The sequence below is a fragment of the Malus domestica genome, chromosome 11, assembly GCF_042453785.1.
Source record: "Malus domestica chromosome 11, GDT2T_hap1".
Classification (NCBI taxonomy): Eukaryota; Viridiplantae; Streptophyta; class Magnoliopsida; order Rosales; family Rosaceae; genus Malus; species Malus domestica.
In genome coordinates this window covers 9,065,273-9,087,858 of record NC_091671.1, presented here as the reverse complement: position 1 = coordinate 9,087,858, position 22,586 = coordinate 9,065,273, and the positions used below count along the sequence as shown (strand labels likewise).

Below are 22,586 nucleotides of genomic sequence, written 5' to 3'. Positions count from 1 at the left end.
AAAAAAAAAAACAAACACGGTGTGTGAGAGACTAAAAGCAGGGTGTGAAAATCATCTGTCATATGAATCAGTCCAAGACAAAGTTTCTCTTTAGTCCAAGGAAAGATAGATTGTTTTGTAATTAAAGAAAGTCTTGGGTAAGGATAGTTGTGTCATATCAGCTCCAAGGACACACATAAGGTCATCTCCAACCAATCCGGCCAGAGGGCCGAAAATAACCCAAATGACACAAAAACCGTCTCCAACAAAGAGCTAGACCAAAGAGCTCGTGGGCCCCAACAGACCAAAAAAGGGAAAACAGACCAACTAGTTGGCCCAAGCATGTGAATCCAACAGTTACCTGGCGTCAGCATGAAGCCAGGTGACCGTTGGATTTTTTTTTTCCTATAAATACCTAAGCCATTCCTACACCATTTCTCGCATAATTTTCATCATTCCATACTATTTTACTTCATTCTATTTCAATTCCTCACATTTTGTTCTCTTACTTCTTCCAATAATATTTCCTTCAATTTTTTCAATAATTTTCAAATGGCCATATCGGCAATGGAAGGTAGGGCTTGGACCCGAAAAGAAGATGAAGCTCTTTGCAGGGCTTATAGATGGGTCTCAGAAGATAGTGTGAGGGGAAGTTCTCGAACAAGTGAAGGTGTTTGGACTCGTACGTCCAAAAAATACTATGAGTTCTACGAAGGCACCACTCCATTGAATACCCGAAATCACGAGAGTTGTTCTTCAAGATGGAAGAAACATCTTCATCCAAGTTTGAATAAATGACATCAAGCACTGGTAAAGGCCGCAAGCAGATATGAAAGCGGCGCCAATTACTACGACGAAGTAAGTATTTTCACAATTTATTTTAAATATTTAATTATATTACATTTAATTTCATAAATTAATTTTCTTTAATTTTTGTAATTATATTTTCTAGGTATGCCAAGTGGAGGGATTATATATGGAGGACAACTCGAAACCTTTTAATCATCACAGTTGTTGGGAAATTTGTAAAGGGTGGGTGTTATTTGAAGATCCACCTCAACAAAGAGTTGGTCCTACGCCGGTGTTCAGAAATGCATCCTCAATTGCATATGGGGATGAAGATGGATCTTTTACCGTTCAAGAAACAAGGTTAGGAAATTTGTCTCTTGGTTAAGGTTCCATACCTAGGGCTATGGGAAGAAACAATGCCCGAAAATTGAAGGAAAAGGGCAAGGCAAAGGATGATTACACCTTTCAATAGGAAATGGCGGCCTCTTTGTGATTTATGGCGAAGAAAAATGCCATTGCCGCAGAAGAAATGAACCGTAGGCACGAAGAACGGGCCAAACAAATACTAGAAGAGATGGATGATAGGAATATGTAAGGGAACACTTCAAATTACACTCTAATGAGTAAGCCTATTTTGTTAGGAAAAAAAGGGATATTATGGCCCGACGGGAGTTGTTGACCTTCAACTATAATCCTACAATGGCAGATAATGATGATGATGATGATTATAGACTTTAAGTTTAAGTTGTAGTAGTTCTTAAATTAAAATAATAAATTATGTTTGGCCTATGCCCCTTTGGACCCCTCGGTTGGAAATGGTTTTTTGTCACAAGGCTATGTTTGGCCTATGGCCCTCTGGCCCATCGATTGGAGATGGTAAGAAAAATATGGTATGTCACTGTTCATTAAAATATTAATTTCTTGGAGGGCTATAGGGCTAAAACAAGCCTTCTGACCCTCATTCAGTTGGAGATGGCCTAAGAGGACCCCTTGCATTCGGGTCCACACGAGAGCTTATATTGGTATAGTAACAAACATAAATTACTTTGAAGGAAAATTTAGACAAACACGATTTCTTAGTGTATTAAGTCATAATAAATATGAAATTTGCTTATCTACGAAATTCAAACTTAAAAAGAAAAATTTAGCCAAACACTTCGCAAAGAAAAACTTCTAACTACCTTGTCTCTTACGGGAAAATTTTCAATATGTCGTAAACACTGCCCATTACACCAAGTGTAATAGTACAATTTGCTGAGAAGTAATGACAGCTTCTCGCATTCGCATTCCCGAGCATCTGAGCGATCTTCATGCACAATTCCACTAGCCACCCCAGTAATAGTACAATTTGTTGAGAAGCAATGACAGCTTCTTGCATTCGCATTCCCGAGCATTTGAGCGATCTTCAAGCACCATTCCACTAGCCACCCCAGTAGTTGTACTTTAGTTTAATTTTTGCTACATAAATTGAAAGAAATATATTATTTTTAATACAATATTTTTAGATTAATATAAATAGATTTAAATAATTTAAATTAAATATTATTTTAATTTCGAATAAAAAAAATTAATAGCTTTACCTGAAGAAACTTTTGTTGTATTTTTATTTTATTTTTGTTAAACAGATGCCTTCGTCTGGCTAAAGTATTTAATTTGTAGAAACTCGACGCAACTATGTCATCGAGCAAGATATATTCGTCGGGCAAGGATGGTGAATGCTCCTTTACCCAAAGACTTTGTTTCGTCGGCTGAAATGTTAGGCGACTAATCCATATTTGGTCCGAAAAAATTATTTCATCTGACAAAGAGTTTTTTGTAGTGTTGATTGAAAACAATTTAAAAAGAAGAAAAAAAAAAAAAAACCGACAAAACTAAGGGAAATGTGCTCGCCTTGGTTAAAAATACCAATAAAAAACAACCCTACTTCAAAAATGTATTCAATAAGAGCTTTTTTTGAGAAAATTGCCTTCACTTAGGGTTTATCTATATCGACAAAATATCAACAACATATCAACGAAATCTCAACAACATATTAATAAAATCTTAATGTTTGGACAACATATGGATACAAATTGAATTATATGAAGAGGGCTTTGCAATAGGGTCATCGAACCAATTTCCCTAAACTAATGTGCCTTTAGCTTCGATTTTCAATTATTCTATCCATCCAGTACCACTTGAGTCTTGAGTTACATCATGACCTTATTAACTAAGTTTGTCTTATGTAAAAACCATAACGCTAAACTTTGTTCAATAACCTTCAACTTATTGCATGACAAATTAACCATAATCTTGAATTATGATCAACGCCCCTTGCTAGCTGATCTTTCTTCCAGCAATCGAAGGCCAACATACCTGCCCAAAGAACAAAATTTGGAGTGGGAAAACAACAACAGTATATTCTTATAAAAAAAAAGGAAAACAAAATAAATAAATAATTTCGGAGGATTTAGTAGATATTATGTATTATGTACAGGTAATTTCTTATGGTTTTCTTTGAATGCATGAACATGCATACCTGCCTAACATCATAAGAGTGGCTTGAGGATTGGTCCCTGGTGATAAACTTTTGAACACAGATCCATCGACAACACGTAATGCCTTGATCCCCATGACCCGGAAATCTCCATCAACTACCTTTCCGACGAGGCATCCACCATGGTAGTGCCAAAATGTGGCTACTGTGTCTCGACAGAATGTTTCAATGGATGCAACATCTGACCGGTTCATTGGTAAAGGCGGTCCAAAAAGGTTAAAACCATCTTCGCCTGGCAAATCTTGAGTCTTAAATGGTTTCAATGCGTTTGTTTTTAATAAATCACCCATTTTCCTCACGGCACTAACACAACGAGAAAGGTCTGCCTTGTTTGCAAAGTAGTTGAATTTGACATTTGGGCCGACTTTGACATCATAGGATGATTGCAGTTTAAGAGAACCATAGGACAAGGGTGCTGGATTTTTGGTAACAATGTGCCCGAAAGTTGAATTTATCGTCATGGGAATAGTTGGATTAGGGAAAAGACTAAAGGCCATAGTAGAAAATGGCAACCCGGAGACGGTCTCTATATAGTAATCACTTGTGATACCAGCAATCTGTGCAGTAGAAGGTTCTAGTTCAGATGGGGGCAAAATGGTAACGTAATTACGAGGATTGTCACGCATAAACTGCCCAACGTAAGGTTGTGGGTGAACAACTGGGATTTTAAGAGATGAAAGGTAGGACTTCGGGCCAACACCACTAAGTAGCAGAAGTTGAGGACTCCCAATTGCCCCTGCACTCAATATAACCTCACCTTTACCACGTATCAATGCCTGATGAGACCTCCCATAGGAATCAGTGTATATGATTCCTTTAGCTGACAAACCTGCATTCAACCGATACTAGAATTGAACATATATTTAACTTACAAGTTATTAAATATATAGAATAGATTCAAATTCTTCAAATATATCAAGGAGTTTTTTTTTTTTCAACGCCCTGATAGATTTGATTTTTGTTTTTCGATCGAAACATATTAATGTACTTACACATATGTACATTCACAGTAATATGTAAGCAACAAACAAGATCAAAATCAAAGTCCAATCAAAATCCAATCTAAGATGGATTTAATGAAAAAAAAAAGAAAAGGAAAACCTTAACTCGTGTCATCGAAGGATGGAAATCTAAATGGCCTTTAATTGTATATATCAAATGTTAGCATACCTGATGCCTTGGAAGAGAAAATGATCCTCTCTACTGCGGCATGAATTGCAACTCTCAGGTTTTTTGGATGTCCTTTATTTAGCAGTTCCACGGCACCATGTCTTCTTCCACGATCGTCAAAGATCGTACCCGTGATTTTAGTTCCCTGAATGTGATCCAAAGTAAGTCCATTGTCTGGACGAACACCAGCTTCTAACAATGCATCTTTCACAACAGATTGCCAGTGTGATAAATTCGGACGGAACACTAGAGTGTTTTCAACCCATTCATATGAATTATTGACTAAGTTCATGTCCAATTTAATTCCTGATTTCTTGAGGAATTCACTGTCGGCCCTTGAGTAAAGACCAATATTGATCATACTTGACCCGCCTAGGACCCGTCCTCTTACAAAAGCTACACCATCTTCTGATGTGAACCTCTGGGCTGGCGTCTTACCGTCATCTTCTTGCATGAAATTTGCAAGAATCCCAGCGTTACTCAACACGTTTGGATATGCTGTGGGAATATCTCCCCTTTCTAGGAGGAGCACGGAGTAGTTCGCGGATAAAGTTGCTGCCAATGGGCACCCTGCCGTGCCCCCTCCAACCACAATGTAGTCATATTTTTCTTGCAATGGTAGATCAGTTGCGTTACGTACAAATTTCAAGTAGCTAAAATCTGCAGTATATGAATATAGAGATGAGGAAACAAGATTATATAACGAGAACTGTTTATTATTAAATTTATTGTTATGTAAGTTACTCGAAGAACCAATGAAACTTTTAAAATATATTTGGTACCTTGAATGTTAGAAGGAGTGGCGAATGAGTGAACCCCTAATTGAGGGCAGAAGACAAAAAAGTACAAAAGCAATAATCTAGTAGCAATTGCTGATTTCTCCATATTATTTTCGAAACAAGATCTACGTTTTTCTCCTGAAAATAAAATATTAAATGAAAAGTTAGTTTCTTGTTCTTCAAGTAAAGACTTTTGGAGTAAAATTGCTCTTGAGCCATACTGTAAAACACACGAGGTCCCACAAGTATTTTTTTTTAGCTCCATACACAGAGTTGAAAGAGCCCAACTCTAAACTTAAGAGTTTAGCAACCAAATCCTCTCCCAACCCAAGTCCATTTGGTGCTAAAAATTCAATTTCTACATTCCCAAGTTTTAGACTATTGTTCAAGTTGAGAAATTTTTCAGATGAGAACACAAGGTACACCATATGTTTTAATAGAAGTGGTGAATATTTTTTTTTTAAGTTATTAACTTTTTAGCACACATATCTTACTATTTGTATAATAACACGTGGTTTACCACTCCGTATATCAATCTTACTGAAAAATCTTTCGTTCAACTTGCTATTTCTAATGGTTCCCACCATTAAGAAGCACTTGAATGGTGTGACTGGGCTTGACGTGGACGCGCTGGGAGGCACGCGCAAACGTATGGTGAGTTGAGCCCACACGCTGTCGCACTGCATGCAGAAAACTTGAAAAAAGTTTTGCGCTCAAGCTGGTTCAAAGCAGGACCTAGTCTCTTGTGTTGGTCATGTTATTGCAGCATATATAATATATTCCTTGTTTTTTCATGCAAACATTTCCTATTTTCAACATTGAAGTCAATATTGTCACAAATTGTGCAATTTTGAATTCTTGTCACAATTCAAATTTTTTAAGTTAAAATGATCGTAAAAATAACTTAAGATAACAAAATATCTTTGAACAAAAAAAGTTAACAAAAGAAATTTGAGACTAAACTACTTGTTTGACATTTAAAATAGCTAAGGTGCTAAATTTTAGCATTGCAGAGTTGGGGGAGAAAAACAGTTTGACAACATAAAATTTGTCTTTTGTTTGCCAAATTTTGCATTTGGCAACTCCCCACTAGAGTTGGTCTAAAGAAATCTTATTTTCCTTCAATCATTTTTGCATTTTAACTAATATTCTATCATAATTTAAAATAAAAACATTCTTTTTTCTCAATACCATTACAAATTTCTAATAAAGATTTTTTTTTACAAACAATAGGATAATATTTTAATACTTTAGATATAAACTAATATAATCTTGTGTTTAAATGAGTGCAAGAGAGAATACTCTTAACCAACTGAGTTACAAGTCACTTGCTATTAAGATTTTTAATTTAAGCCTAAGGTGAAAAATAAAATGAGAAAGAGGATGAGGTGTGAGTGCAATTATAAATGAAGCAGGATATTTTCACAAAAATAAAAGGGGTGTGCTGTCCACACACCCTCTTAATTTTCAGTTGTCGGATTAAATGAATTGAAGAAGATCAAAGGACAAAAATTAATAAGGAGTATGTGGATTTCACACCCCAAATAAAAATAGAACTAGAAAATAGAATTTTGTTGGAATATTCTATTTTGAAGTGTGAAATATGGAGTATGATTGGACAAGTAAACTTTTAGAGTTGGAATAATATGAAGTGATATTATTTATAAAATTACATTTATAATTCATGACTGGTTGTTATATTTTGTATTCGTGGTTGCACTATATCATTATTGATAATGTCATCACTTATATCGACGTATACAACCAAATTATAACAATTATAACCACATATTAACTTTCACTGTGTATGTAGACTATTTTCTCTTAAGCAATCACAACCATTAATTTGGCTGCCATAAGCAAATACAACGAAGAGATTATATTATCGAGCCTCTTGGGCAACCAGTGCAAAAGGAAGTCGAAGCGTAAGGCATGCCTTACGCTCGTTGGAATGAACCAAATATAATCAGACCGAAATAGAATGATTAAGGACTGGTTTGACATTCCTGAATTTTTTTTTAAAAGTCGTTTTTTTTTTAAGTTTGAGCTAAAATTGTGTTTGGTAAATTAAAAAACATGGATCCAAAACAACAGAAAACTCTTGCTTATGAAGACAATACTATTTTTTTTTTTCACAACACAAAGACCCCAAACTAGCCCTAAAGTAGCCAATTCATTTGCCACAATATTGGCCTCCCTCCACACATGAGCAAATACAACTTTTGTGAGAGTCTATTCATCAATCCTCTCAATTGATTGAACTTACTATGAAAGACTATTGATAAATAGAGTGTTGAGAAATAATGGAAATCAAATAAGAAATTTAAACGCATGAAGACTATTGCATAAAACTTACACTGAAGCTAGTTGTTGGAAGTTCTTATTACGGTATTGGGATCTGTAGCAAAAATTATATTGGAATTATATAGAGTTTTTGGGGTCATGTGAACCCATTGACCCCTCCGGCTTCACGCTAGTGGTGGATTTAGAATTTCAATATCCTGAAGGATTTAGAATTTCAATATCGGGGATCCTAATGTAAAAATTTCAAATAAAACTTAGATGCAAATAACTTTAAAAAAAAAATTAACAATAAATACTTTTCATTCCTAAATCATGATAGTAGAAATACTAAATTTGTCTATGAAAAGGTTTCATACTTCGAAAATGTTTCATTATATTTCATTATCGATACAAGAATAAAAAAATCTTACTACACAATTAAACTATCACTTAACCATTAATTTTTTATTTTGTTGAGGAGTGAATGCTTAATGATATTTATGGTGAAAAATGCACTATTCACTAACGCATCTGCAACTGTAAAACCGAAGTCAATTATTCAGAATAAAAAATAATAAATTAAATGCACTAATGAAGACATAAAAATGTATATATGAATTAACCAGCATATGATCAAATTAATAAAAAAATAACAAACTATATCACAATAATTATATAAATATTTTCATCTAATACACATAAGACAAAAATTATAAAATCTCATGTGATGGTGGAGAGAGCTGGATTGATGGTGGTGGGTTTCCGTTGGGATTAGGGTTGGATGGGTGGATTTGGGGTTTGTGTTAATTAATGAGGGAATTGCACGAAGAATAGTAGGGCCTCGGGTTTGTAGACGAAAGAGAGTTTTAATTTTTTTTTTTTAGAATGTGTGCTGGTTTGTAGACGAAAGAGAGTTTTTTTTTGCTGCGCTGCAATCTATAGAGTTCTAAAACCAGCACATATTAAGAGAGCTTTCATAAGGTTTCGGTACCACCCGGATCCATTAATAAATTCGCCCTTACTTCACTCATGAATCAACGTGACTCAAATACCATGTTAAGCATAAAATATCAAATACCATGTTAAGCATAAAAGAAAGCAGAGAAGGAAGAGAAAAGCAGAAGAAACACAGTATATTTCATAGACTGAAGAGAATGAATAACAAACTTAGCCTTCCCTTTCTCAATTTATTCACGGCTCTTCATTTCTTACACTTGACAACATTAACATGTTTAGTATCGGATTAGATTGTTAGTGAAAAAAAGAGACAAGATTTACCCGAGACGACAATATCGCATTTGGTTTTGAAGCTATTTCCAAGCACTCCTTACCCGCAAGGCAATGGCATAGATTTGCTGTATCTTATTCCTTCTTATATAACTGCTCGCCAGGCCGCTGAAGGTTCTAAGCATCTGTTGTTGGATACTTATCAACAGTCAATGACAATTTACATATATATATATAAATTTGAATATATAATATATAATAAATGCAACTCAATAATATGAACAAAACGAAATTAACTTCAAATAGATAAAATAATGATTGAGGCTTATGTACCGCAATATTCTTAAGACATAATTTTGTCCTTACTCTATACTTGTAATTCAATGGGCATCCGCTTCACCAAAATTCAACGATCTAAGTCAAGATCCCAACATCGGAAAACTTGACTTCTAGTAGAATGAGAATTCTTGTAAAAAAACTCCCAACATCTGTCACTTATCTTTTATTACACGAGTCTTTGTTCTTCACTTGTTTATGTAAGACATGGGAAGGAGGAGGACATGGTCTAGGATTTATCCTGTTCAGCGTTTACTTGGGAAGGAGGAGGACCAGGTTTAGAATTTGTCCTGTTCAGCCTTTACTTGGTCCCGGAAGTTGGTTGGCATTTTAATTTTAACTAGCCTTCGTGCACGCGCGCCCGAAGTTAGTTGACATTTTAATTTTAACTAGCCTTCATGCACGCGCGTGCAAAATGTATTTTTTGAATAACGGCATGCTATGCGCGACTTACACGTTTTAAATCATGTTAGAAGAAAAGTCAAATATTTGAAGTAAATGAATAATTTTTTATCATGCTAAAAGAAACCCCTCATAAACCAATTAAAGCAGCTGAATTCACATAATAAAATTAGTCTCAATAGAATTTACATTAAGAATAGAGAAAATAATATTTAATAAATAATTGATTGAATCACATTATTGTTATCCCATTGTGAGGCAAAGCCCACCCCCTTATCGTTTGTTAAAAAAGAATCATTTGACAACTAATTTAATCACATTATTATCCGCGTGCGAAATACTTTTTTATAACTAGCATTACAGGTCTCTTAATATGTTTTGAATGTGTTTAAAATAGAGAAAATAATATTTAATAAACAACTAATTGAATCACATTATGAAACTAAGCCCACCTCCTTCCCCATTAGTATAAATAATATTGTTTGTTACAAAAAAAAAATCATTTGACAACTAATTTAATCACATTATTATCCACGTTCGAAATATCTTTTTTATAACTGGCATTACACGTCTCTTAAGATGTTTTGAACGTGTTTAAAAATAAATAAATTGAATCACATTATTACTAGCTATTGTGAGGTACTAATTTAAAAAAAAACCACAAAATCATTCATTATTAAAAAAATAATATTAAAATGACGAAAATGCCCTTGTCTTATTTGATGCATTATTTTGAGATGCCTTTGAAGTTTTTTGTTTTGGGAGCATTTTTGTCCAATTATTTTTGGTAAAGCATTATGACATCGAAACACTATTCACCTTTTGTGTTCTTTTTATATATAACTAGCAGAGAGCACACACTTTGTGTGTGTGAACAATTTCTCTTAATAAGTGCATATTTTTTTTCTATACTATTATATTAAGAGAAGCCTCATTGTCAACTTTTCCCCTTTTTTTTCCTATTTTGTCCTTCTTATGTATCAAAAGTGTTATTAAGAGAAGCCTCCTTGTCAACTTTTTCCTCTTTTTTTTCCTATTTTGTCCTCCTTATGTAAATATTGTGTATCAAAAGTAAGGGTAAAATTGGAAAAATAAGTATATGATTGTCATTTTCTCAAAAAAAAAAAACATAGTAAAATAGGAAAAATATGTATATGATTGTCATTTTGTCAAAATATACAAAAATACTATTTAGTCATTCTTTTTGTCAACATTGTGTATCAAAAGTGAGGGCAAAAAATGAAAAAAAAAGGGCAAAAAGTTGACAAGCCCTCTTCTCTTAATAGAATAGATAGATAATGGAGAAGTACATGTGTTACAATGACTTTGGCCTACAAAATAATTGCTAAGAGAATCTCACCAATTAAGTGTAAGAGAGATATTCGTTACGAAAGAGACTGGTATGGATTTGAACCCATGACTTGTTTGTTTGTTTTTTTTTTTTTTACAAATGATACTATTTATACTGAAGGAGAGGGAGATAGGTTAAGCCTAGATCTCTTACTTATAACTAAGGAATAATACCACTAGATCGTAGTATTAAATGATAATGATATACAATTTTTTTCTTAATAGTCGGATAAAACTTATAGCCTTGCAATGAAGTATGGTTTTATTTTTGTTGCCAAAAGTCATCATGTCTACCGTCAGCGCTTCCACCAGTGACCAACGCTCGTGACTGCGCATAACGTCATAGTGTTATATTAGAATTTTGGGTGCGTTTGTTGCACCGGATTGTCTCGGACTGAATTAGCTGCAGAGACTAAGCTGGAATGGCTTAGACTAGACTAAGCTAGACTAGCTTAGTGAAGCGTTTGTTGCAGTATCGAACTAGGAAGCCGGATTATAATATTATATTATTTAATCTATATCTATTGATATTTTATTATTAATTTAATCTTATATCAATTAATATTTATTATTTCTTTATCATTTTCCATTTTTCTAGAGTCATCTTCTTCTCTAATCTTTATACATCTCAATTTTTTCTTTCTCATTGTTTACTCCTCCAGTGTCGCCCTCCACTCTCCCCTTTTCCTCTTTTTTCTACTCCGCCCCCTCCCTTTCTCCCGTTTCACCTTTGTACCACTATCCTCTCTCCCCTCTCTCCGTTTGTATTTATTTTGTTTCACCTAATATGAAACGCTTGAAGTGGGAGCCAGAGTTGCAGGTAAGCGGAGAGATTTCAAATTGCGAAGATCGTTCTCGGATCTTAAGTTCTTCAAGCGAAGATCGATCTCTCTGTTTTCTGGGTCTGATTCAATTTCAATCGAAGAAAATGGAGAACCCATTTCTGCATATCGACCAAGTGTTCTTTTGTGGGTTCGTCAGGAAATCAAGGTTGTGGGTTCGTCGGGAAATCTGAGATGTGGGCTCGTCGGGAATTTGCAGATTTTGTTTCTTTTTTATCCAGAAAAAAGAATTGCAGTTGACGAGTTTGGCGTTGGAGATGAAATCGTGCCCGAAGTCTTTGCCGTCAAAATCAAGGTCAAAGAGGTGAATCAAGCAGGACGAAGTGAGATGCCATCGAAATCGAGGTCGAGGAGGTGAATCAAGCAGAATGAAGCGAAGTTCCTAGCTAATCCCGTGGTTTTTTGGGGGACTTGTGAAGACCGGCTAGCGACGCCTCTAGTGAAAGCAAGTCCCAGTTAATCTCATTAACTCTAGTCCCATAAGCCACCAAACACAAGACTACAATCCAATCCAATCCAGTGAAGACTAAGAAGGGTAAACAAACGCTCCCTTAAGGTTTTTTTTTTATGAATTAGAATTTTAAGTTTTGCCGATGCTTTTGACCTTTTGTTATTTATTTAATTTTGTTCTTAACCCACTCTATAACTTCTGGGCCTGCATTATCTTATCAATATCTTTGACATTGCAGTCACTCATAAGATGTCTTTAAAAAAAAAGCAAATAGCGATTAAATTAATATGTATAGTTTGAAAAAAGGTACCCCTTGAAAAGTGGACTTTGTCTATGTCAGGTACATAAATTATTTCCGTCTAATAGAAAATGGCGTGGAATGGAATTCTGCAAATCTGACTAAACTTTGTTTATATATATATATATATATAGACACACACACACACATAATTATTCCTCCAGTCTGCGCCTGGACATTTGTGGTGCCTTGGGGGTTACGGCTTAACAACACATACACTTCTTATATGAAATTACTTTTTAAATCGTCATTCTATATAGCCGACTGATTGACACGATCTGACCTGCAGGTTTAGACCCTGACCAATGAATTTCATTAAACAATAAAGTTTGTGAATGCAAATTTCTTCTTTTTTGTTCTTGAATAAAATTACACCTATAAAATAAATAACATTTTAGGTCAAGACCAAGAGACTCACGTGCCCACGATAAATGGGGGCTTTGGCCAAAAAATCTCCGATGCTAAAATTAGAATTTAGAGAGAAAAAATGTTTGGAGAATTTTGAGAATTTAGTAAGAGAATTGTAATTGAGTTTTGGAGAGATGATGGAGTTTTAATAGGGGTGTGGCCGGCCCCTTTGGGAGAGAAAGGACCGGCCACTTGGTTCATTTTGTGGGCTAGGTTCTTGATTTGTGTTTAATAAGGAATAATTGAATAATAAATCAATTAATGAGCTAATTAATAGAATAATTTCCTAATTGATTAGCTAATTAATATAATAAAAGGGGAATGATTTGGAAGTTACCTTGTGGAGATGATTTGATGAGGATAGATGAAATAGGTTTTGAATTATTACCTATTTTTGGCACTTTTGACTTGGTTGAGGGTTGATTGACCGCTGCTGGCGCGTAAGCATCCCGGTATGCCTCGAGGGTAATTTTGTCATTTTAACCTAAAAATCCATGTATTGCCTTGTGATTATTTGGCTCCACAAAGTTCACGAAGATGATCGATGTTGCATGAATAGTAGATTGCACAGTAGTTGTGATATACCTTATGACAAGGTTTATACAAGCTGATCAGCTCGGAAAATATTAACCAAATAGAACCGGACGTTGCATTACATCAGCAGTAGATTGGTCATGATTTGGCTAAGCATGGATGCCATTATCTACAATTAGGTGTCACTAACACTACTGTTCTTTATTTTCTTATTCATTAGGTTTAGAGCACAACCTTGTATATTTAGAGTTTTTAAATCCTGTGAATAATTTCATCCCTTGTATTTCGATTACCATTTACAATTAGAAAACAACTGCAATATTATTGCGCCAACTCGTATCCAAACTGTTAAATCTTGATTATCCGAAGTAGCATAGTTTCATTCATTTGTATTTGAACTCTCTTTTTTGTAGTCTTAGGGCCACCGACTCAGATCCGAACTTTTTAATTCCAAATGTGCTGGAGTAACTTCATTTCTTTGTATTGGACTATTATTTGGGATTTGTAATCAACTGTCATATTAGGTCGTTAGTATCATTTCTTTAATTTTTTTCATTAAGGAAAAACATTAAAAGCAATTATTCGCCCTGTTAAGGAATACAGGGAAAATCTTGCCTTATAATTTGGATGAAAAAAAGGCTCGCCGAATATATATATAGCTAAGATGAGTACATAATGGAGACATATATATATATATATATATATATATATATATATATATATATATATATATATAGATAAGAAGAGTACATAATGGAGACAAAGGTACCTTGGCCAAAATCCAAATCATTTGAGTTCTAAAGAGGTATGCAAATGCAAGAGTACATTTCTTGCAAAAAATCAATTCTTGTATTGTGCTTTGAAAGATGTGATTTATTTTAGTTTTGTAGATTAATATAAATAGATTTAAATAATTTAAATTAAACATTATTTTTAATTTCCAATAAAAAAAATTAATGGCTTTACCCGACGAACAGATTCGTCAAGCAAACTGTTATTGCATTTTTATTTTAGTTTTGTTAAACAGTTGCTTTCGTCTGGCTAAAGTATTTAATTTGCAAATTTGCAAAAACTTGACGAAATTATGTCGTCGAGCAAGATATATCCATCAACCAAGGGTGGTCAACGCTCCTTTACCCGAAGACTTTGTTTCGTCCATTGAAATTTTAGGTGACGAATCCTTATTTAGCCCAAAAAAAGTATTTCGTCTGGCAAGGAATTTTTTGTAGTGTTAATTGAAAACAATTTAAAAAGAAGAAAAAAAAAAGAAAAAAAAACCAATAAAACTAAGGGAAATGTGGTCGCCTTGGTGAAAAAATACAAATAAAAACCCTACTTCTATTCAATAAGAGCTTTCTTCAAGGAAATTGCCTTCACTTAGGTTTATCCATATCGACAAAAAATGAATAACATATCAACCAAATATCAACAGCATATTAATGAAATATCAACGTTTGGACAACATATGGATACATATTGAATTTTAGGAAGAGGGCTTTGCAATAGGGTCATCGAACCAATTTCCCTAAAACTAATGTGCCTACAGCTTCGATTCAATTGTTCTATCCATCCAGTACCACTTGAGTCTTGAGTTACATCATGACTTTATTAGCTAAGTTTGTCTTAAGTAAAAACCATAACACTAACCCTTGTTCAATAATCTTCAACTTATTGCATGACAAATTAACCATAATCTTGAATTATGATCAACGCCCCTTGCAAGCTGATCTTTCTTCCAGCATTCGAAGGCCAACATGCCTGCCCAAAGAACAAAATTTGGAGTGGGAAAACAACAATATCATATTATTAGAAAGAAAAGAAAAAAAACCAAATAATTTATATTTCGGATGATTTAGTAGATATTATTTAGTTAAATATAATTAAATAGTTGTATAATGTATAGGTAATTTCTCATGGTTTTATTTGAATGCATGTAACATGCATACCTGCCTAACATCATAAGAGTGGCTTGAGGATTGGTCCCTGGTGATAAACTTTTGAACACAGATCCATCAACAACACGTAATGCCTTGATCCCCCTGACCCGGAAATCTCCATCAACTACCTTTCCGACGAGGCATCCACCATGGTAGTGCCAAATTGTGGCTACTGTATCTCGACAGAATGTTTCAATGGATGCAACATCTGACTGGTTCATTGGTAAAGGTGGTCCAAAAAGGTTAAAACCATTTTCGCCTGGCAAATCTCGAATCTTAAATGGTTTCAATGAGGTTGTTTTTAATAAATCACCCATTTTCCTCACGGCACTAACACAACGAGAAAGGTCTGCCTTCTTTGCAAAGTAGTTAAATTTGACACTTGGGCCGACTTTGACATCATAGGATGATTGCAGTTTAAGAGAACCATAGGACAAGGGTGCTGGATTTTTGGTAACAATGTGCCCGAAAGTTGAATTTATCGTCATGGGAATAGTTGGATTAGGGAAAAGACTAAAGGCCATGGTAGAAAATGGTAAGCCGGAGAAAGTCTCTATATAGTAATCACTTGTGATACCAGCAATCTGTGCAGTAGAAGGTTCTAGTTCAGATGGCGGCAAAATGGTAACGTAATGACGAGGATTGTCACGCATAAACTGCCCAACGTAAGGTTGTGGGTGAACAACTGGGATTTTAAGAGATGAAAGGTAGGACTTCGGGCCAACACCGCTAAGTAGCAGAAGTTGAGGACTCCCAATTGCTCCTGCACTCAATATAACCTCACCCTTACCACGTATCAATGCCTGATGAGACCTCCCGTTAGAATCAGTGTATATGATTCCTTTAGCTGACAAACCTGCATTAAATCGATATTAGAATTGAACATATATTTAATTTACAAGTTATTAAATACATAGAATATATTCAAATTCTTCAAATATATCTAGGCGTTTTTTTTTTTTTTCTAACGCCCTGATAGATTTGATTTTTGTTTTTCGATCGAAACATATTAATGTACCTGCACGTATGTATATTCACAGTTATATGTACGCAACATACAAGATCAAAATCAAAGTCCAATCGAAACCCAATCTAAAATGGGTTTAATGAAAAACATAAGAAAACCTATCGAAGGATGAAAATCTAAATGGCCTTTAATTGTATATATCAAATGTTAGCATACCTGATGCTTTGGAAGAGAAAATGATCCTCTCTACTGCGGCATGAATTGCAACTCTTAGGTTTTTTGGATGTCCTTTATTTAGCAGTTCCACAGCTCCATGTCTTCTTCCACGATCGTCAAAGATCGTACCCGTGATTTTAGTTCCCTGAATGTGGTCCAAAGTAAGTCCATTGTCTGGACGAACACCAGCTTCTAACAGTGCATCTTTCACAACAGATTGCCAGTGTGATAAATTCGGACGGAATACTAGAGTGTTTTCAACCCATTCATATGAATTATTGACTAAGTTCATGTCCAATTTAATTCCTGATTTCTTGAGGAATTCACTGTCGGCTCTTGAGTAAAGACCAACATTGATCATACTTGACCCGCCCAGGACCCGTCCTCTTACAAAAGCTACACCATCTTCTGATGTGAACCTCTGGGCCGGCGTCTTACCGTCATCTTCTTGCATGAAATTTGCAAGAATCCCAGCGTTACTCAACACGTTTGGATATGCTGTGGGAATATCTCCCCTTTCTAGAAGGAGCACGGAGTAGTTCGCGGATAAAGTTGCTGCCAATGGGCACCCTGCCGTGCCCCCTCCAACCACAATGTAGTCATATTTTTCTTGCAATGGTAGATCAGTTGCGTTACGTACAAATTTCAAGTAGCTAAAATCTGCAGTATATGAATAAAGAGATGAGGAAACAAGATTATATAACGAGAACTGTCCGTTATTAAATTTATTTGTCATGGAAGTTACTTGAAGAACCAATGAGACTTTTAAAATATATTTAGTACCTTGGACGTCTGAAGGAGTGGCGAATGAGTGAACCCCTAATTGAGGGCAGAAAACAAAAAAGTACAAAAGAAACAATATAGCAGCAATTGCTGAATTCTCCATATTATTTTCGAAACAAGATATACGTTTTTCTCCTGAAAATAAAATATTAAAAGAATAATTAGTTTCTTGTTCTTCAAATAAAGACTTTTGGAGTAAATTGCTCTCGAGCCATACTCTAAAACACACAAGTTCCCACAAGTTTTTATTTGAGCTCCATATATGGAGTTGAAAGAGCCCGACTCTAAACTTAGAGTTTAGCAACCAAATCCTCTCCCAACCCATGTCCATTTGGTGCTAAAAATTCAATTTCTACATTCCCAAGTTTTAGGACTACTTTTCAAGTTGCTATTTCTAATGGTTCCCACCATCAAAAGCACTTGAATGGTGTGACTGGGCTTGATGTGGACGCGCTGGGAGGCACGCAAACGCTGTCTCACTTAGCATGCAGAAAACTTGAAAAAAGTTTGCGCCCAAGCTGGTTCAAGGCAAGGACCAAGTCTCTTGTGTTGGTCATGTTATTGCGGCATATATATGATATATTCCTTGGTTTTTTTTTTCAGACATTTCCTATTTTCAACATTGAAGTCAATATTGTCACAAATTGTGCGATTTTGACTTCTTGTCAGAATTAAAATTTTTAAAGTTAAAATGTTCATAAAAATAACTTAAGATAACAAAATTTATTTGAAAAAAAAAAGTTAACAAAAGAAATTTGAGACTAAACTACTTGTTTGACATTTAAAATAGCTAAAGTGTTAAATTTTAGCATTGCAAGGTTGGAGGAGAAAAATAATTTGACAACCTAAAATTTGTCTTTTGTTTGCCAAATTTTGCATTTGGCAACTCCCCACCGGAGTTGGTCTAAAGAAATCTTATTTTCCTTCAATCATTTTTTCTTTTTAACAAATATTCTATCATAATTTAAAATAAAACGTTCCTTTTCTCAAAAAAATTATACCATTACAAATTTCTAATAAAGATTTTTTTTACAAACAAAAGGATAATATTTTAATCCTTCATATATAAACTAATATAATTTTGTAGTTAATATAAGTGCAAGAGAGAATACTCTTAACCAATTGAGTCACAATTTGTAACAAATTTCCTATAATCTAGCCTTTTGATTACACTCTTATCCGTTAGAGATAATTGTCAAAAGAAAAATGGTTAGATTCAAAATTATTTTCACAATAATGCTACAATTTAGCAATAATTATTTACGATTTAAGATATTTTCTTTCCAAAATAGTTTAAAATATTTTTAAATCCCCAAAATCAAACGTATCAAAATAAGTTCTTCTTTTAGTATGTTTAGAGAAAATAGGATTGAGAATAATATAAACGTACCAATACACAATGTGTACAAAATAAAACGTACCAAAATAAAAATAATGTACCAATATTAACAATACCTAAATCCAAATCAAAAGTACCAAAATTTCAAATAAACGTACCAATTAATGATTTTTGTAAATTCAAACGTACCCGCAGATAATATATACGTAATGTCTTGTACCTAATAATAATTCGTCAACAACTGTACTTAAATAAAAAACAGCAAAAAAAAAAACAACAACAAATTATATATATATGTATATAATTTCACAAAAAAAATTGAAAAAATTACACGGAGCTTTTATATTGATCACCAACTATTTGAAAAAGAAAAAAAACCATTTGGAAAAAGAAATAATATTAAATGTTTGCATAAAAAATGTGATCGAAAAAACATATTTGGAAGAAGAGAAAATATAATTTAATTAATAATATCTCCACTAAATAAGGAAAAGTGCATCATGCAGATAAAAGGATAAATTCAAAAATTATTTTAATTTAAAAAAAAATAGAGGTGACTATTGGTCAAAGTACTTTAATCAAATTTTAAAAAGACACAGATGTTGAATCTAAATAATATAGAAAAACTGTAGGGGATTCTAATTTTCCCTAAATAAAAAGGAAGAAGAATATTTTCACAAAATAAAAGGGGTGTGCTATCCACACATTTCTTTTTACTTCTTACATACTCTCTTAATTTTCGGCTGTCGAATCGAATGAATTGAAGAATATCAAAAGCAGAAATTAATAAGGAGTATGTGAAAACTAAAAAGATGTGTGTGAATTTCACACCCAAATAAAAATAGAACTAGGAAATAGAATTTTGTTGGAATATTCGATTATGAAGTGTGACATATAGAGTATGATTGGACAAGTAAACTTTTAGAGTTGGAATAGTATGAAGTTATATTATTTTAAAATTACATTTATAATTCAGAACTGGTGGTTATATTTTGGATTCGTCGTTCTACAATATCATTATTGATAGTGTCATTACTTATTATCTCGACGTATACAACCAAATTATAACAGTTATAACCACATATTTACTTTCACTATGTAATTAGACTATTTTCACTTAAGCGATCACAACCATTAATTTAGCTGCCATAAGCGAATACAACTTCCTTTTTTTTGGAGAAACGAAGAGATTATATTATCGAGCCTCTTGGGCAACCAGTACAAAAGGAAGTCGAAGTGCAAAGCATACCTTATGCTCGTTGGAACAAGATTGACCCAAATATAATCAGACCGAATAGAATGATTAAGGGTTGGTTTCACATTCCTGAATGTTTTTTTCAAAGTCATTTTAAAAAAATATTGGAGCTAAAATTGTGTTTGATAAATTAAAAAAAAAGTGTTTATTTATTTATTGTTTTTTTTCAAAACATGAGTCTAAAACAGTAGAAAACCCTTGCTTATGAAAACAATAATTTTTTTTTTAACAGCACAAAAACGTCAGACTAGCCCTAAAATAGTCAATGCATTTGCCACAATATTGGCCTCCCTCCGCACATGAGCAAGTACAACTTTTGTGAAAGTCTTTTGAGAAATACTGGAAATCAAATAAGAAATTCAAACGCATGAAGACTATTGCATAAAACTTACACTGAAGCTAATTGTTGGAAGTTCTTACTAGGGTATTCGGATCTGTAGCAAAAAGTATATTGGAACGATATATAGAGTTTTTGGGGTCATGTGAACCCATTCCCCCTTCCCCCTTCCCCCTTCCCCTCGCTACTGCATGTGAACTTGACATTAGTGGTGGATTTAGAATTTCAATAGTGTGAGCTTTCTAATGTACAAATTTTAAAACAATTTAGATTCAAATACCATTTAATTTTTTACAATAAATGCTTTTCATTCCTAAATCATGATAGTACAAATACTAAATTTGTTTACAACAAAGTTTCATACTACAAAAACGTTTCATTATCAATACAAAAAAAAAAAGAAATTTACTAAACAACTAAAGCATCACTTAATTATTAGTCTCTCATTTGTTGAGAAGTGAATGCTTAATGATATTCATGGCGAAAAATGCACTATTCACTAACGCATCTGTAACTGATAAAACTGAAACCAGTTCAAATTGGAATTATTCAGAATAAAAAATAATAAATCATATGCATTAATGAAGACATAAAAATGTATATATGAATTAACTAGCATATGATCAAATTAGTAAAAAAATAACAAACCATATCACAATAATTATATCAATATTTTCATCTAATTTCTATAAAAAAAAAATATTTTCATCTAGTACACATAAGACAAAAATATAAAATCTCATGTGACGGTGGAGAGAGGTGGATTAATGGTGGTGGGTTTCCATTGGGATTCGGGTTGGATGGGTGGATTTGGGTTTGTGTTAATTAAATGAAGGAATTGCATGAAAAAGACTTGGGCCTCGGATTTGTAGATGAAAAAGACTTTTAATTTTTTTTTTAAGAGTGGCTTGCCCAAATCGATACTGTTTTGACCAGTTCATTAAAATCAAAATTAAGATTAGTAATGCTACAATTATTATTTATTTGTATTATATTTCTAGTAGAGGTAGGGCGGCCCGTCAACGCATGTATATCTTATTTCTATTAAAAAAATGATACAAATATATGATAAGAGTATCATTTTTGAATTAAGACTTCTTCATCTTCTTCCTTAACCCTCTGCTGGTTGATGCGCTACAATCTATAGAGTTCTAAAACCAACACATATTCAGTCCATTGGGTGGATCTCAAAGGTCTTCACAAGTGCTTCTTAGAACTTTCAGAAGGTCCCGAGACCACCCGGATTTGTTAATAAATTCGTCCTGGCTTCACACATGAGTCAACCTGACTCAAATACCATGTTAAGCATAAAAACTCAAATACCACGTTAAGCATAAAAGAAAGCAGTTAATGAAGAGGAAAACAGAAGAAACACTGTATATTTCATAGACTGAAGGGAATGAATAACAAACTTAGCCTTCCCTTTCTCTACTTTCACGGCCCTTCATTTCTTACACTTGACAACAATAACATATTTATTGACAAGATCGGATTAGACTGTTAGTGAAAAAAAGAGACGAGATTTACCCGAGACAATATCCCGTTTGGTTTTGAAGTTATTTCCAAGAACTCCTTACCGGCAAGGCAATGGCATAGATTTGCTGTATCTGATTCCTCCTTATATAACTGCTCCCTAGGCCGCTGAAGATTCAAAGCATCTGTTGTTGAATAATCAGCAACAATTTATGACAATTTATATATACAAATAAATTCGAATGTACTAATAATAAATGCAACATAATAATTTGGCTGAGTATGAAAAAAACTAAATTAACTTTAAACAGATACAATAATGATGGAGACTTGAGTACCGCAGTGTTCTTAAAACATAATTTTGTCATTGCTCTATGTGTATAGTTCGGTGGAAGTTCGTTTAATCAGGATTTAACAATTTAAGTCGACATGAGAAGTTGGTTGGCATTTTAAATTTGATAATAGAGAAGTACGTGTTACAATGAGTTTGGCGTACAAAATAATTGCCAAATAAGAGACTCACCATTTAAGGGTAGGAGAGAAATCCTTTACGGAAGAGACTGATGGATTAGATTGCGAAATAGATTGAAAATCAAGTCAAAAATGCACAAAAGCCGGCAGAAGAAATCAAGCTTTGTAGATTCGGACTTTGGTAACCGATTTGAACAATGACCTTTTTTTTTTAAATTTTTTTACAAACAATATTATATACATTAAGAGGAGAGAGATATGTTAAGTCAATGAGTTAGCAATAGTGTGGTTCAAATTCGTCTTTAACGAGAATCGAATCTAAAATCTCTCACTTACAAGCAAAAGCAAAGAGAAATAACACTAAATCGTAGTACTAAATGACAATGATATGATTTTTTTTTTAATAGACAGTTAAAACTTATAG

At 33.7% G+C, this 22,586-nt stretch overlaps 2 protein-coding genes and 1 long non-coding RNA gene across 6 annotated transcripts; 1 reads left to right on the top strand and 2 right to left on the bottom strand.

Annotated features, from left to right (window-relative positions):
- The first annotated feature begins 500 nt into the window (after positions 1-500).
- LOC139189349 (uncharacterized) lies at positions 501-1,506 on the top strand. The gene is made up of 2 exons (XR_011573212.1): positions 501-837; positions 932-1,506. It is a non-coding gene; the product is annotated as an uncharacterized lncRNA (long non-coding RNA).
- A 1,270-nt stretch (positions 1,507-2,776) lies between these two features.
- LOC103447445 ((R)-mandelonitrile lyase 3-like) lies at positions 2,777-9,243 on the bottom strand. Of its 3 annotated transcripts, none has more exons than XM_008386631.4 (6): positions 9,097-9,243; positions 8,815-8,948; positions 5,257-5,391; positions 4,475-5,134; positions 3,287-4,133; positions 2,777-3,123 (listed from the first exon to the last, which is right to left on the bottom strand). In XM_008386631.4, exons 3-6 carry the CDS (start codon positions 5,357-5,359, stop codon positions 3,072-3,074), a joined length of 1,662 nt encoding a protein of 553 aa, XP_008384853.1. In that variant the 5' UTR covers positions 5,360-5,391; positions 8,815-8,948; positions 9,097-9,243; the 3' UTR covers positions 2,777-3,071. The 3 variants fall into 3 exon arrangements, with proteins under 3 accessions (XP_008384853.1, XP_070664829.1, XP_017191494.1); XM_070808728.1 differs by having other exon boundaries at positions 9,130-9,147; XM_017336005.3 differs by lacking the exons at positions 8,815-8,948; positions 9,097-9,243 and adding an exon at positions 7,610-7,723.
- Positions 9,244-14,791: 5,548 nt separating this feature from the next.
- On the bottom strand, positions 14,792-22,188 carry LOC103447446 ((R)-mandelonitrile lyase 2-like). Of its 2 annotated transcripts, XM_070808658.1 has the most exons (6): positions 22,030-22,185; positions 21,746-21,876; positions 17,288-17,422; positions 16,505-17,164; positions 15,331-16,177; positions 14,792-15,142 (listed from the first exon to the last, which is right to left on the bottom strand). In XM_070808658.1, the coding sequence occupies exons 3-6, from the start codon at positions 17,388-17,390 to the stop codon at positions 15,091-15,093; spliced, it is 1,662 nt and encodes a 553-aa protein (XP_070664759.1). In that variant the 5' UTR covers positions 17,391-17,422; positions 21,746-21,876; positions 22,030-22,185; the 3' UTR covers positions 14,792-15,090. The 2 variants fall into 2 exon arrangements, with proteins under 2 accessions (XP_070664759.1, XP_008384855.2); XM_008386633.4 differs by having other exon boundaries at positions 21,746-22,188.
- Positions 22,189-22,586: the final 398 nt, after the last annotated feature.

Bases quoted from the DNA above. Each gene is read 5' to 3' on its own strand.
- LOC103447446 (XM_008386633.4), bottom strand. From the start codon at position 17,390: ATGGAGAATTCAGCAATTGCTGCTATATTGTTTCTTTTGTACTTTTTT. The intron at 17,165-17,287 runs GTACTAAATATA...CATATACTGCAG, and splicing joins CACTCCTTCAGACGTCCAAG to ATTTTAGCTACTTGAAATTT. The intron at 15,143-15,330 runs GTATGCATGTTA...TTCTTTGGGCAG, and splicing joins ACTCTTATGATGTTAGGCAG to GCATGTTGGCCTTCGAATGC.
- LOC103447445 (XM_008386631.4), bottom strand. From the start codon at position 5,359: ATGGAGAAATCAGCAATTGCTACTAGATTATTGCTTTTGTACTTTTTT. The intron at 5,135-5,256 runs GTACCAAATATA...CATATACTGCAG, and splicing joins CACTCCTTCTAACATTCAAG to ATTTTAGCTACTTGAAATTT. The intron at 4,134-4,474 runs GTATGCTAACAT...GGTTGAATGCAG, and splicing joins TTTCTCTTCCAAGGCATCAG to GTTTGTCAGCTAAAGGAATC.